At 63.4% G+C, this 12,103-nt stretch overlaps 1 protein-coding gene across 1 annotated transcript in view; it reads right to left on the bottom strand.

The window, feature by feature from the left end:
- Positions 1–458: 458 nt before the first annotated feature.
- Positions 459–12,103, bottom strand: part of NATD1 (N-acetyltransferase domain containing 1) — a 12,738-nt gene continuing 1,093 nt past the window's right edge. Inside the window, exons 2-5 of the mRNA XM_024127973.3 lie at positions 6,683–6,801; positions 2,689–5,463; positions 2,288–2,553; positions 459–549 (exon numbers count right to left, since the gene is read on the bottom strand). Of these exons, the coding sequence (XP_023983741.1) occupies positions 5,347–5,463; positions 6,683–6,801 (236 nt within the window). The 3' untranslated portion in view covers positions 459–549; positions 2,288–2,553; positions 2,689–5,346. The remainder of the gene's footprint in view (positions 550–2,287; positions 2,554–2,688; positions 5,464–6,682; positions 6,802–12,103) is intronic.

Raw genomic sequence — 12,103 nt, 5'->3', positions numbered from 1 at the left:
GTGCTGCGCTGCTAGAGACCTCCTCCGAAAGATGACCATCTCGCCTTGTGATTAGTCTGTTTTCTCTGGACCAGTTTGCTGATTCAGAGGGTTTCTAGGGATTCTAGAACAGCTGGGTTTGAAGCATGGATCTGGATCTGGGGCTGTGTTTTTTGTTTTTTTGGTTGGGGGGGGGCTGCTTTTATAACCTCTGTTTCTCAGCCTCCCAGTTTGTAACCTGGGTGTGATACTAGCACCTCTCCTCAGAGGACCAGTATGAGTATTACATAAGGTGACACCTGTAGAACTCAGAACACCACACAAGGTAACAGTCAACTGATGTTTAAGTCAGGCCAAGCCCTGTTCTAATTATTTTAAGTGATTAACTCTTAAATCTTCACAACAGCCCTGTGAAAGTGATACTGTTTTTATCCACATTCTCATTTTGCAAATGAGGAGGACCTACCTGAGTGACTCGCTAAAGTCATGCGCCAGGATTTGAGCCCAAGCTGTCTGGTTGCCGAGATTTCGCTATGCTATGGTGTCTCTCAGGAAGAGTCAGGCCAGGATCTAGTGCACAGAGGAAAGTGCTCAAGCAACTGTGGGCCTGGGACCATCTCCCCATCTCCCTGCTCTTGCACTTAACTTCTAACAGGCCATCTGCCTCAGTCTGCTGACTTGAGTGGAGACACCCAGAATGTCACCTGTTCATCACTGCTAGTGCACAGACACCTTCTGGAAGATCCATGGGCAGGTTGATTCCCTCAGCGTGTAGTAACTGAGCTCCCACTGAGGGCACAACCTGAATGGTGGGAGTTGAAATTCCCGTGGGCCCCCAGAGAGCCCTGATTGCTGGCAGAGAAGCAGCCAGCAGGAAAGGGGGGTCCTAGCTGGTGCTCAGAAATCTCTGCCACTTCCCTTACCACTCCTTTCATGCATTCTTACAGCAAACAATTGTCGTGTGCACAGTCAGTACCAGGTACTCTCAGGCACCAGAGTCACAGCATTTAGTAAGACAAACACTTCCTGGTCTCATGGAGTTTCCAGTCCAGTGGAATAAACGACTAAGTAACTAAGAATTTTCAGTGCATGATAAATACTAACAAGAAACTAAGCAGGATGATGTAATAGATGACTTGGAGATTGCAGCTGGCTAGAGGTCTTTTCAAGAGGTGGCATCTGCATGGGGCCTGGATGAAGAGTGTACAAGGAAGAGCTGGGGACAGCCTTGTGACCCAGTAATGGGACCAGGGTGACAGAAGAGAGGCACTGGGTTTGCCTTTGGTTAGTCGTTTCCTCTCTCTGAATGTCACTTTTCTCAACTGTAGAATGGGGGTAGTTTTATCTATATTAGTCAGTGTCTAATTAGGAAAAGAAGTCCACCCGAAGTATTTCAAACAGAAGGGATTTAATACAGGGCATTGTTTGTGGAGGTGTCGGGCAGGCTGGCTGAATCACTATCTTGAACCCTGAAACTTATTTAATATTGTACATCAACTATACCTCAATTAAAAAAAAAACAACAAACTGCTTTCTTTTACCCAAAGGCTGCATGCTGTGCCTGTGCGCTGTGCCTGCAGCTCTGTCCTGCCGTCTAACTCCAGGCTTTGAACCTCCCAGGACCACCTTGCCAGCCAGGCTGCCTTGAGGGGACCCTGCCCCATGCTGTGAGCAAAGAGCCCTCCCCCAATCCAGATCCCAGTGGGGGCGCGTTTTCCTCTCTCCCCATCCGGGCCTCAGAACGCAGGCTCCTTGTTTGTATGGCTGGAACTCACCCCCAGCCTGCCCTGCAGCAGTGCTGCGGACACGACCGTCCCGCCCATTCCACAGCCGGATGTGGTCGGCTTTGGGGATGGGGACTCTGCAGGCTGGAGGGGACATGGGCCCCTGAGTTGCTGCTCGGAGGAAAGCCTAGTCACACCCACGTGGTCAGGAAAGAGCCGCAGAAAGTGTGCAGACTCCTCCTGAGGGGTGGCCACGGGGAAGCAGGACGAGGAGGGCTGGGTGGGCAGGGGTCACTCAGCACCCATGACTCCTGCCCCCCCTCCTCCCGGTGGGACCTTTACTGGGTCTGTCCTGTCCCTGCCCCGCTGTTTCATTCTGGTTCAGGGTAGACGGTAACTTGGGTTTTACTTCTAGACCCCAGGCTGCCGCAGAGTGGTCGCTGGGGGTGTCCCCGGGTATTGCCCTGTGAAGTCTCCGCCACGGGATGTCGACGTGGAGGGGCAGGCAATGGCTGTGGGTCCTGGTCCCCTTGCCTTTCTGCAGCCTTGTGAACCCCCCGCCCCCAGCCTCTGGTTCCCAATACCTGGTGTCTCACGGAGCTGCTGTGGGAGCCGAGCTGGCCACGATGGAGGGCTGGCGACCTGGTGACCGCAGAGCCCCTTCCTCTCCGTCGGGGCAGCGATGTGACACCCGCCCCACCCCCCGCCAGGTGGTCCTAGAGGAACACGCCCCATCCAGGAGTCCTCAGGCTCCAGACACCATGCCGGAGGCTCTCCATCGTCTGTGTTCTGAGTGACGCTTGCCCCTGGCCTGTGCCCTCCTGGGCCAGGAGCTCCAAGGGAAGGCTTCCTGGGGAGAGAGGGACAGGGCTAAGAGCAGCAGCTGATGTCACCTGACGGCCTCTTCCTGGTCACCCCGTCCAGCTGCTCCCAGCGAGGGGAGCCAGTGCCGGGGGCATGACTGTGGCCTCAGAGGGGCCCGTACCTGGGAGGAGGCACGGGCCGGGCTGCCAAAGCCCCCAGATCCTGACGCCACCCGCGCCTCTCAGAGCCTTGCTTCCCCTGCCGCCAGTTAGGATGCGGGAACGCAGAGCACCTGCCAGGTCTGCCCTCTCACGCCTCCCTCACACCTGCGGGCTCCCCCCCAACCTGGGTGGAGCCCGTCTGTCATGGGGGTGGAGCAGAGGCGGGGGCGGGGGCGTGTGCCCCTGCCCTTCCAGAATCAGTCCTGGAGCTGCACTGGGTCACACCTTTTATTGAAATGTACGTCATGCAATCCGTCTGGAGACCAGCCCTGGCCCAGACGCCACCTGCAGCAGGTCCTGAGTGGGAAAGGCACGTGAGTGACCACCTGTCTTGACCGGGCGAGAAAGAGAGACCCCCAAAGTCAGCTGTGGCAGGAGGGCACGGGGCCTCGGGGGCGATCTGCCTGGGGGGCCGGGGTGGGTCTCTGAGTGTCCCCCTGCCCTGCCAGTGGCACACAAACTGGCCCACGTGACCTGCCTCCTGAGCAAGAGTTCCCCAGGTGTCCCGGGACGGGTGGGGCTGGGGGCCGAGGCTGGGAGGCCAGTCCGTCAGGGTAGCACCGCGGGGGCGGCCAGCCACAGCGGGATGGGGTTGGGCGTGCTGGCAGCGGGGCTGGGACTCCGGGGCGGGGGTCTGCAGTGAGCCCGGCCCGACCTGGGAGAGTTGGCCGTCGCTGCCGCCGAGGGCTCTAGCGGAGCAGCGGCACTTTAAGGCAGCCCGAGGCAAGGAGGCCGGTCGCACCTGCAGAAACTGGGGACGAGCTGTCCCTGGGTCCAGCGCTGCAGGGGCCCTGGAGACCCCGCACGCCCCCTGGTTCAAGTACTAAGTGTTTTGTCTGCGTGCCGGCTGGGCACCGAGTCGCCTGCTGTTAGAACACAGGTGCAGGCTGGGACGGGGGTTGGCGGGCCCTGGTGCCACCCAGCCCTCCGCTCCTCCACAAGCTGCGTGCCCTGGGGTCCCCTGCGCCACTGCTGCAGGACACCCTCCCACGGACAGCGCCTCCTGGAACGGGGCCACCTTGCCCCAAAGGCTGCAGAGGGGTCAGCACCAGGCCGCTGAGCTACTGGAGAGAAGTCCTCCTGACGGAGTCTGTGCTTCAACTTGGGAGGGATGTGTGGACGGGGAGGGGGTGGTGCTGGAGAGGGAAATGGCTCAGAGCCTGGCCTGCCCATCAGTCCACTCTCAGGCCTACAACCCACTCTTTCCTTATGCTGCACCAGGAAGGGGACACCCCCGGGCTCGGAGGGGACCCAGCAGCCGAGCCCACCTCCTGCCAGCACAGTAGAGGCCCAGGGGCCTCCCTGATTCCCCCCAAAGCCCTTTGCAAACAGAGCTGGGAGTGCGGTGGGTGCCCTCGGCCGTCTCAGGAATTCCTGGAGGCCAGAGGGGGGCTGGGGGCTGCGGGCTGGGGGTTGGGACCTGGGAAGGGTGGGGGGTGCTGAGGACGGGGACTCTGGGGCTGCCAGGCCTTCAGGCACGCAGATGGAGAGGTTCCCGCCACCAGGTGAGAAGGCATTTGTGCACAGGTGTTTGGGGGCCCCAGGCCACTGCAGTGGAGGAGGGGGGTTTGGTGCAAGACTGGGAGCGGACGAGTGAGAAGAGGACACAGGCCAATGCCTGCCAAGCGTCAGGCAGAGAGGCGTCAACGGGGCAAGCAGCCCGCCCTAGCCAGAGGGCTGAAGCCACGTCACTCACGCCTCAGCCCGAGGGACCGGACCGGCCTCCTGGGCTCCCCTCCAGCCCCACAGAAGAGCAGGCATGGATTCAGCCCGCGTGGGGAGCACGGCAGAAGAGGATGGTACCCTGAGTCCTAACCAGCCCCCAAGAGGAAGACCCCGGAACGGCTGGCCCCACAGGACAGAGGGTGCTGGGGTGCTTGCTCCCCAAGCCATTCCCAGGAAGGCCGGTCCGGGAGGGGCCCCAGGACTCCTGACGGGCCACGAGCTCGCAGGAAGGCAAGGACGCTCTGATGTCTGGCGGCTGCACAGGAAATCCCTCTGCAGAACTGCTTCTTCCTCTTGGGTGGTGCGGATGGTTCATGGAGGACGGTTTTCTCCCTCCCACCCCAGCTCGGAAGGGCCCTCTCTGAGAAAGCTCAGCCACAGCGAGGGGCGGGGATCCCCAAGATACTTGGGCTGGAAGGGGGAGGGCAGCCACGGGGGGGGGGGCCTGCCTCTTGCAGAGCTGAAGGGCGTTGCAAGGAGTAAGGAGACGTGTGCGCGCGCGCTTGGCCCGACGCCCCCAGCAGTTGGCACACAAGGTTCCTCGTGGCTCCTCATCTGCGGAGAGGACCCGGCCTGGGCATGTTGGCAGGGCCCCAGATCAGCCCCCCCTGCCCATCACGGAGCGGGGAGCAGCAGGTGGGACCCAGAAAGGCCAGAGGGACGCCCCTGTCCGCGTTCCGGTCCTGACTGCAGGCCCTCACGGTGTCTGCAGAGCAGGAATAGCCGGGCCCCGTTCGCCACGGCAGCTGGACCACGGCCACAGAGAAGCGTCCTTACAAAAATAACTCTGAGTCTGTCCCCGTGGGGACCAGGGTTCCTGAGAGCACGCGGAGGCCGGGGCGAGGCCCGGAGGGAGGGTCCGGTGGGCGGGCTCGGGCCCCGCGGGGCCGGGGCTACGGCTGCAGGCGCTCCAGGTACTGCGGCAGGGGGTTTTCCTTGACGAACTTCTGGATGTACCAGCACGTGACATGGGCCCTCAGGTCCTCCTCCACTACGAAGTCCAGAGCGGCCTGGCAGCCGGGCAGAGAGAAGAGCGGTCAGGGCCCCCAGCGGCACCTCGGCTCAGAGGCGCAGCCCCTCAGGCCCTGGGCTTTCCCTCGGGTCTGCTATGGAGCCAGGGGTGCTGCCACCACCCCCGTCACAGTCGGGAGGCCGGGGCAGGAAGCTCCGGTGAATTGCCGGAGGAACAAGGCAAGGAAGAGAGGGGCCAGGGCCGGCTCCGCCCCGGGAGAACCCCGCCCGCCCGTCTCCACAGCGAGCCGGGGTGCCCACCAAACTCCTCTTCTCCGCTAACTCTTCACTGGACGCTCCTCCAGGAGCCTCCCCTACGCGCTGGGTCAGGGCGCCCGGGGCTCCCTCCGCCCCTGGCAGAGGTCACTCAGTTTTCACAGGGATCCCAAGAGCAGCAGCCGGGGGCGGGGGCGTCAGCGTGCAGTTGTCGTCCTGGTGGGTGTGGTGCACCTCCCTGCCCCAGCGCCCTGCACACACTGGTGCACAATAAACGTTTGCTGCAACAGTGCGGCACAGTCTGGGTGTAGCTGGAGGGTCTGATGACGAAGGCCGAGGGCCGACTAGGCGCCTGGGCTCCTGGTCGGCCGTCTGACCGTCCGGCCCCCCCCAGCGGCCCACACCTGACCCCGGGTTTCAACCCGAGAGCCTCTAGTGACAGGATTCCGGGCTCTTCTCCCATTTTGCAGATAAGCGCCCTCACCCCTGGCAGATCCCTTCTCCTGTTACCCAGGTAGCAACTCTGGGTCCCTCGCTTGTAACGGGGTGGACCCACAGACCAGCTCGAGCTGCTACTGAAGACACCTGTCCCCCGCCCGGGCCGGGGGCAGGGGGCGAAGGGAGCAGCGGGGCAGCAGGGGGAGGGGCTGGGCCCCAGCAGCCGTCAGGGGAACGCAAGGCCGAGCTCTGCTCCAGGTCAAAGCCCCTTGAAGCCCAAGCTGCTCTCCTAGCGGCTGGGGATGCAGGGGCAAGAGCCGTCACTCCAGTGTCTGTCCACCTGTTCAGCAAGGGTTCACGGAGCACCTACTACGTGCCAGACACGGGGTCCCGGCAGTGAGCTCCCGGCACCAGGCAGGTGTGTGCGTGTGGTGGTGGGGGCCCGGAGGCCCGGCCCCGAGAGGAGGGGAAGGGGGCGAGGCGGCCGCAGCCGCGGGAGGAGGGCGGGGCCCGGCCCCCGGGGCGTGGTCTCCTCTGAGTCGGGGGCAGCCCCCACGCCCCTACCTTGGCCAGGTGCTTGGCGATGCCACGCCCGCGGTAGGCGTCGGGGACCTCCGTGTGCTGCAGGTCCACAATCCGCTTGCCCACGTACTCGTAGAGCAGGACGGCCCGGTCGTGACACCCTGTGGGGAGGGTGGTGGGCGGGTGAGGCCCGAGCGGCACGCAGGCCTGGGCCTTGCAGGCGCAGGCGTTTGGAGCCCGGCTGGGGAGCTGGGTCTGGAATAGCCTCTCTGCGCCTCAGTTCCGTGTCCATAAGGCATGGATGTAACAGACCATTCCTCATTAGAGTGTGTGGAGGGTTAAATGAGGCAATTTCCGTAAAATGCTTAGAACAGCGCCCGAACACACCGAGCCCCGCGTGGGCCTTTCCTGCTACCCTCCAGCCAGCATCCCAGGGCCCCGGGCGCCCCCCAAAGCCCAGCTCTCTGCACCCCCACTGGAGCACCTGCCCGAGGGTCTGGGAGACCCAGGCCCAGCGCTGGATGAAGAGCAGAGCTCAGCAAGTCGCCAACTAAACCAGAGCCTGAAGAGACAAGAGAGCAGGACCCCCCCACCCGGACCCTGGGGCAGGGCAGAAGGGGCACACAGGAAAGCCACGCCGGGCACGGGAGGCAGAGCAAACTGGCCTTCACGCCCTCTCGGGCCCGGCGCTCTGGTCCACCCTGGTTTCCTGCTGGAAAAACATTTAACTGGAGCTCCTCCAACCGAAGTCTTCAGCTCCTCATCCGCCTGTGTGTCTGTCCATCCAGCCACACCCCCACCCACCCAGCCGGCCCCCATCTGCCTGCGCATCTACCTGCCCAGGCATCCCATCCACCCATCTGTCTACCTGTTCTCCTTGACAAAAGTTCACTGAGCCCCAGACACTGTTTCAGGAGCTGAGGACAACTCCGTGGGTTACTATTTCAGGAAGTTCCAAGTGTATGAAGGAAAAAATAATCTGGGCCAGGGGAGACGGGCATTTAGCCAGGGTAGTGAGGGGAGACCTCCCAGGAGGAAACCTCTGAGCTGAGGGCTAACTGGGGAGCAGGGGAGCAGGCCACGTCGGGGGCTTCACAGGCACTGAGCAGACCTCCGCTTCTGCACTGTGGCCAGCCCTGCAGAGAGGGGGTGGGGGTCTGGAGCCCTTGTCAGCCTGCTCCCGGGCCGGGTTCACTAGCTCACCCATCGCCTCCGTCAGCGTTCCTGAGCGACCACTTGGGCCACAGATGGACCAGATCCCAGGATGGCCTGGGGGATTCTCTGCCCCTCCCACCCGGCCAGCTCCTGGTGGTCCCAGGGGCTCGGTCACCACCACATCCCCAGTGCCCAGCCCGGGGCAGATGCCCAAGAAATAGCTGCCCCACAAACTCCTGCTGTTCTCTGTGCCAGACGCACGGCAGGAGGTGGAGGCCGGCTCGTGGCTCCTGTACGCCCAGTACGTCCCCGGAGCCCGACCCCAGGCCCTTGGGGCCGCCAGGGCAGGACAGCTGCGGCTCACGCTGGTGGGGCGCACTCAGCCCCTGCACGCACCAATCCCTCACGAGAACCTTACTGAATGGGCAGGGTTCTCACAGCGCCGTCGACAAACGGGGAAGCCGAGGCTCCGAGAGGCTATCGCGCAGCTCGGCACGTGTGCGGGTCTTGCGGCTGAGGGGGGCAGGAGGGCATCGGGCCGCGGGGCGGACGTGGCTGCGTGGGAGGGAAAGGGCACGACGCTGACCCCTCTCCCCGCCCCACACCTCCCTGGGCTGCGGAGGAGCCAGACGCCAGGGGACAGCCCTGTAACACCTGGACCTCAGAGTGACCGCAGAGGCCGCCCAGTCCCAACTGCCCCACGCTGCCTGGAGACGGCCACCCCTCGAGGCCCTTCTCATGCATCTCTCAGCCTCTGCTCTGACCTCCGGCAGGCCCGTGGGCACAGCTTTCAAAACATGCCCGGAATCTGGCCACTTCATACCTCCGCCGGCCCTTGCGCACCCCCCCCCCGTGGAAGCCGAGTCACAGCCTGTCTGTCCTCTGCTCAGGGGCCTCCTCGTGGCCCCTCACGTCCACCCAGCCTCGGTCGGGTGCCCCCTCTGCCTGGCGCCTCCCCCCGGAGACCCCTCTGACCTGCCCCCCCGGGGCACCACGGCCACCCTGTCCCTGGCATCTGGGTCCGTGGGTCCCACAGCCTCCGCTCACGGCAGCCTGGCTGGACCCCAGGCCCTTCTCCGGGCTGGGCCAGTACGTGCCACCTGGGGGCGATGGAGCCAGCCAGGGCCCCGGCTTCCAGTCCCAGCTCTGCCAGGAGACCTCAGACCTCAGCAGGTCTGGGACAACCGCTACCTCCCTCCTGGGCCTGAGAGTCACGTCGAGATCACGGGCTGTGACTGGTTTTGAGAAAAGTTAAAGCAACTTGGCCAACGAGGAGCCCTTCCCTCGGTCTCCACCCTGCCTGCACCAGTTCCGAGAGCAGGCCCAGCAGATCAAAACGCCTGTTATACAGACGATGAGGCTGCGGCAGAGGCAAAGCCAGAACCCAGGCCCTCTGCGCCCTCTGGGAGGTAGCTGGCCAAGGACAAGTGGGCGAGGGAGCCCAGGGCGGGCGGCACCACCTGGCTTCTCTGGGCATCTCCACCTGCAGAGCCTGGTGTGGGCAGGAGCCACGTGCTGGTGGCTCCGAGCTGGGAAGCAAGCGTGAGAGGGCAGACCCTGGGGGCCGCACCCAGGAAGCCCACCCACAGGCCCAGCTGGTCCCATCCCCCCCAGGCACCCTGCCCAGGGACCTGCTCTAGCATGCATCCCAGGACACGAAGGGCATGAGGGTGCCCTGGGGGCACAACGTGGCTCGAGCAGGGGCCTCCTGGCCAGGAACTGGGATCTGAATGTAGGAGGCCTCTGCTGCGCTTTCAGCCCTGCTGCCGCCGGGGCCTCAGTCTTCCCATCTGCAAAGTGGGGGCTGGGGAGGATGTGGAAGGCGCCGGGTTCCAGGACCCCCAAATGACGCTTCTTGGAGCAAGTGGGACACTCGGCGCTGGCTGAGAGGGGAAAGCAAAGGCCAAGGGTGGGGCCGCCCAGGGGTGCGAGCTCAGTTCTGGCTTTGCGGTTTCCCCACTGAGGAAGTGGTGATACAAGCTAGCTTTTCAGACCCTGGATCTGGGGACCAGACAAGCCTGGGCGCCTGCGCTCTCTCACAGCCCGCATCAGCAAGACCCATCCGCGCTTCTTTCAACCACCATCCAGGAGCTGGGATTTCTCACCTCCTCTCACACCGCCTGCCCCAGAGCAGCAGCCATCCTTGCTCCTGTCTTGCCCCAGAGCAGCCAGAGGGAGCCCAGGACATGCCACCCGCCCTCTGCTCAGGACCCTCCCAGGCACCCACCTCACCCGGAGTCAAGGCCAGGTCCTCACAATGCCTTCCACGGCCCCGCACCACCCGCCCCCAAGACCTCTTGACCTCCTCTGCTATGCGGCCTCTCCGCCCTCCCGTCCCCGCTGCTCCCAACACCCACCAGGTATCCTAGGGCCTTTGCACTTGCCGCCCCTTCCACGTGGAGTGCCGTTCCCACCGTAGCTCCCTTCCTTGCCTCCTTCCCAGGGCGGCCCTCCCAGACACCTGACTCTAAACAACAGCCCTTGGGACCTCCCTGGTGGTCCAATGGTTAAGACTCTGCGCTTCCACTGCAGGGGCCACGGGTTCAACCCCTGGTGGGGGAACTAAGATCCCATAGGACGCGCAGCGCAGCCGAAATAAACAAACAAACAAACAAAGAAGAGCCCTTTCCTGACACCCGACCTTATTTCTCACCAGTCTTGCTCTCTAGGATGCTCTACACTTTACCGTCCACTGCCCCCCAGACGGTCGGTCCCAGGAGCCCCCAGCTCCTACAACAACGTTTCGCAACACGCAGTAGGTGTTCGATAAGCACTTGTGGAATGAATCCTAGTTCTTCCACCTCCGAGGTGCAAGCCCCTGGGCACGCCAGTCACTCTCCCCGCCTCAGCTTCCTCCTCTGGAAAATGGGCAGAGCAGTTCGGCCAACGCCGCCACCCCCCACCACCAAGGCTGAGGATAAAGCGACTCGGCAAGCGTGGGGCCTCCTGAGGACTGAGTGCGCACAGCTGCTCAAGCCTCTTCCCTCCCCGGCCCTGGAGCCTGCTGGAGGCTCACCAGCCCGGCTCTGCCAGGGCACGGCCGGTGCACACCTGCGCCTGGAGCGCCAGGGCCGCTCTGCCTCTTGGCCTCAGCGTCCACATCTCTCACCGGGTGGGCGCAGTGAGCTGGCCTCCGGGGCCTGCCTGCAGGTCAGGAGACACCACGGCAGGCCGTTCCCCTCCCCAGCTGGGGCGGGGCGGGGGCTTGGGCACAGATGACTCCCCGCCCCCCATATACACCCAGACCAGGTCCGGCCTGGCTGCACAGCCCCCTCCTCGCGGGCTTGGCTGGGGATCCCGGTCCACTTTACAGTTAGCCATCTGAGCAGCAGGCGACAGAGGGGCAAGTTGGAAAGATGGCTGGTCACGTCCAGCTCTGACCACAGCCAAGTCTAGAGGGGTGTCCTTTGGCTGTACTCACTAGGGAAACAAAGAAGGAAAACCCCAAACATTCCCTTTTTCTTCTTTCTCTGAGTGTTTAGGGCCTCCTGAGCCCCCCAAGGGAATCTAAGGCCTCTCTGGAGTCTCAAAAAGAGGATTTGAAAAGCCAAGGGGCCTCGTCCAACGAGAGCAGCGGGGCCCGGAGAGTCACGGCCAGCCAGCCAGCCGGGCCACTGCAGGCAGCATGGCGGTGGAAGGACATGCCTCCAGGTGGAAAGACACGTGTCTGAGTTCCGGCCTGCGCTCCTCCCCTGTTGTGACAGGGGTGCGCTGGGCCCGGCTCAATGCACAGCCCAGCCCAAAGGGGGGTTCTGAGGAAGGCCCGCGCTCCAGGCCCCAGCCCCTCCCGGCTGTCCAAGTGCAGGTGGGAGGAGTGGGCCCAGGTCGGACCCCATCCGGGCTCTGCGCATTCCCCCACCTCAGGAAGCCTTCCCCTTCCCTCCTCAGAAATGGGCACAGCAGCCCATAAGAGCCCTTCCAGCTCGGACCCTGCCACAGGGGGCCCAGCTGGGAGGGAAGAAAGTTACTAAGGCAGAAGGGGTGGGTCACAGGGATGAAAGTCCACTCCTCCACTTCATAATTCCACTTTCCATCCCCAGACCTCTTAGGCGGAGGGAGTGTGGGCTAGTAAGTGGTGGAACCTTCCTTTACAGGAAATGAGGACTGTGACTTGGCTTCTGGTTTAAAAAGTAGGGCTTCCCTGGTGGCGCAGTGGTTGAGAGTCCGCCTGCCGATGCAGGGCACACGGGTTCGTGCCCCGGTCCGGGAAGGTCCCACATGCCGCGGAGCGGCTGGGCCCGTGAGCCATGGCCGCTGAGCCTGCGCGTCCGGAGCCTGTGCTCCGCAACGGGAGAGGCCACAACAGTG

Source organism: Physeter macrocephalus, unplaced genomic scaffold, assembly GCF_002837175.3.
Source record: "Physeter macrocephalus isolate SW-GA unplaced genomic scaffold, ASM283717v5 random_68, whole genome shotgun sequence".
In the NCBI taxonomy this organism is placed as follows: Eukaryota; Metazoa; Chordata; class Mammalia; order Artiodactyla; family Physeteridae; genus Physeter; species Physeter macrocephalus.
The sequence above is the reverse complement of the archived record's forward strand: the minus strand, read 5'-3'. Positions and strand labels throughout refer to the sequence as shown.